The sequence below is a fragment of the Branchiostoma belcheri genome, unplaced genomic scaffold (assembly GCF_001625305.1).
Source record: "Branchiostoma belcheri isolate BF01 breed outbred unplaced genomic scaffold, Haploidv18h27 scaffold57, whole genome shotgun sequence".
NCBI lineage: Eukaryota > Metazoa > Chordata > Leptocardii > Amphioxiformes > Branchiostomatidae > Branchiostoma > Branchiostoma belcheri.
In genome coordinates, this window is record NW_017804209.1 from 2,121,967 (window position 1) to 2,123,220 (window position 1,254).

Below are 1,254 nucleotides of genomic sequence, written 5' to 3' on the forward strand. Positions count from 1 at the left end.
TGAGTGTATGTAATTTTGCAGGTACGTGGTCCCCGCCGTGTCCGAGCTGTACCGGCAGGCTGGCAGGTCCACGCTGCTGGGCTGGGGCCCACAGGCTGACATGGACACGCGCAGCGGCCCCGCGTTGTTTGAGATGAGTGTAATACTATTTAACCCTCAACAGTACACCTTCCCGGACTGATTAATCTGTACACCTGGGGTCCGCGCAGACCCCAGAACAGTTTTTTGCTATTTTTAGAAATTATCAACATGCTACCAGCTCAATTGTTTTGCAAACTGATGTGGGAACCTCTGTGTCCACATTACATACAAAAATCATACATTTTGAACTTTTTCTATTTTTGGTGAAGAAAAGAAGACAAGAAGAAATACCCGATTTTTAAACCCATTTAAGACTGAAGGGGCTTTTGAGGCCCAACTTTGATCTCAGATAGCGGCTAAACGGCTTGCGCTAGAAGTATCAAATTTGGAGACCTTTCCTAAAATGTCTCTGGAAAAAAGTTCATATTAGTTTAATACTAGTAAGTTTATGTTTTTTTGTGTTGCCATGGCAACGGGTTTCTAGCAGGCAGTTTTTTTGAAAATAGAAGTAATTTTGGTTTAAACATAAAAATTGTCTAAGTTTTATATTAAATTACACTTCTTTTCCAACATTAATAACATCTTACATAATTAAATATAAGTTAAATCATTTAATATGTATAGAATATGCTAATTTCATGACGTCATTGGTCAAAATCCAATATGGCGGACTCTGACGTCATATGACGTCATAATTACACCAAAGTTATTAAAATTTAATTCTATTACTACACCATTCTCTGAAAACTTGGTAGACATACGATGAGTGCATAAAAACATATAAAAACGGAAATAAGGTAATGTATAAGAACGCCAGTGTATCAATTATGATCGAAAGCCGGCTGGGGTCCGCGCGGACCCCAAAAGAAAATCAGATATAATTTTTTTTTATAAATGGTAGAAACGGAGTTTTCTGCACTGTATTGAGAGACAACTTTGTGGGTGACAATTACCTAAAATTTCAGAAAAAAAATCTTTAGAAGCAAAAAAGATATTACAGAATATATAGTGCTGGGGTCCGCGCGGACCCCAGGTGTACTGTTTAGGGTTAATTTTGCAGGTACGTGGTTCCCGCGTTGTTTGAGATGAGTGTATGTAATTTTGCAGGTACGTGGTTCCCGCCATGTCCGAGCTGTACCGGCAGGCGGGCAGGTCCGCGCTGCTGGGCTGGGG

The 1,254-nt window shown here is 40.0% G+C and overlaps 1 protein-coding gene across 1 annotated transcript in view; it reads left to right on the plus strand.

The window, feature by feature from the left end:
• The window catches only part of LOC109481671, a 21,630-nt gene that overhangs the window by 11,097 nt on the left and 9,279 nt on the right, over nt 1-1,254 (plus strand). The window contains exon 8 of the mRNA XM_019784246.1: nt 22-126. Coding sequence (XP_019639805.1) covers nt 22-126 — 105 coding nt within the window. The remainder of the gene's footprint in view (nt 1-21; nt 127-1,254) is intronic.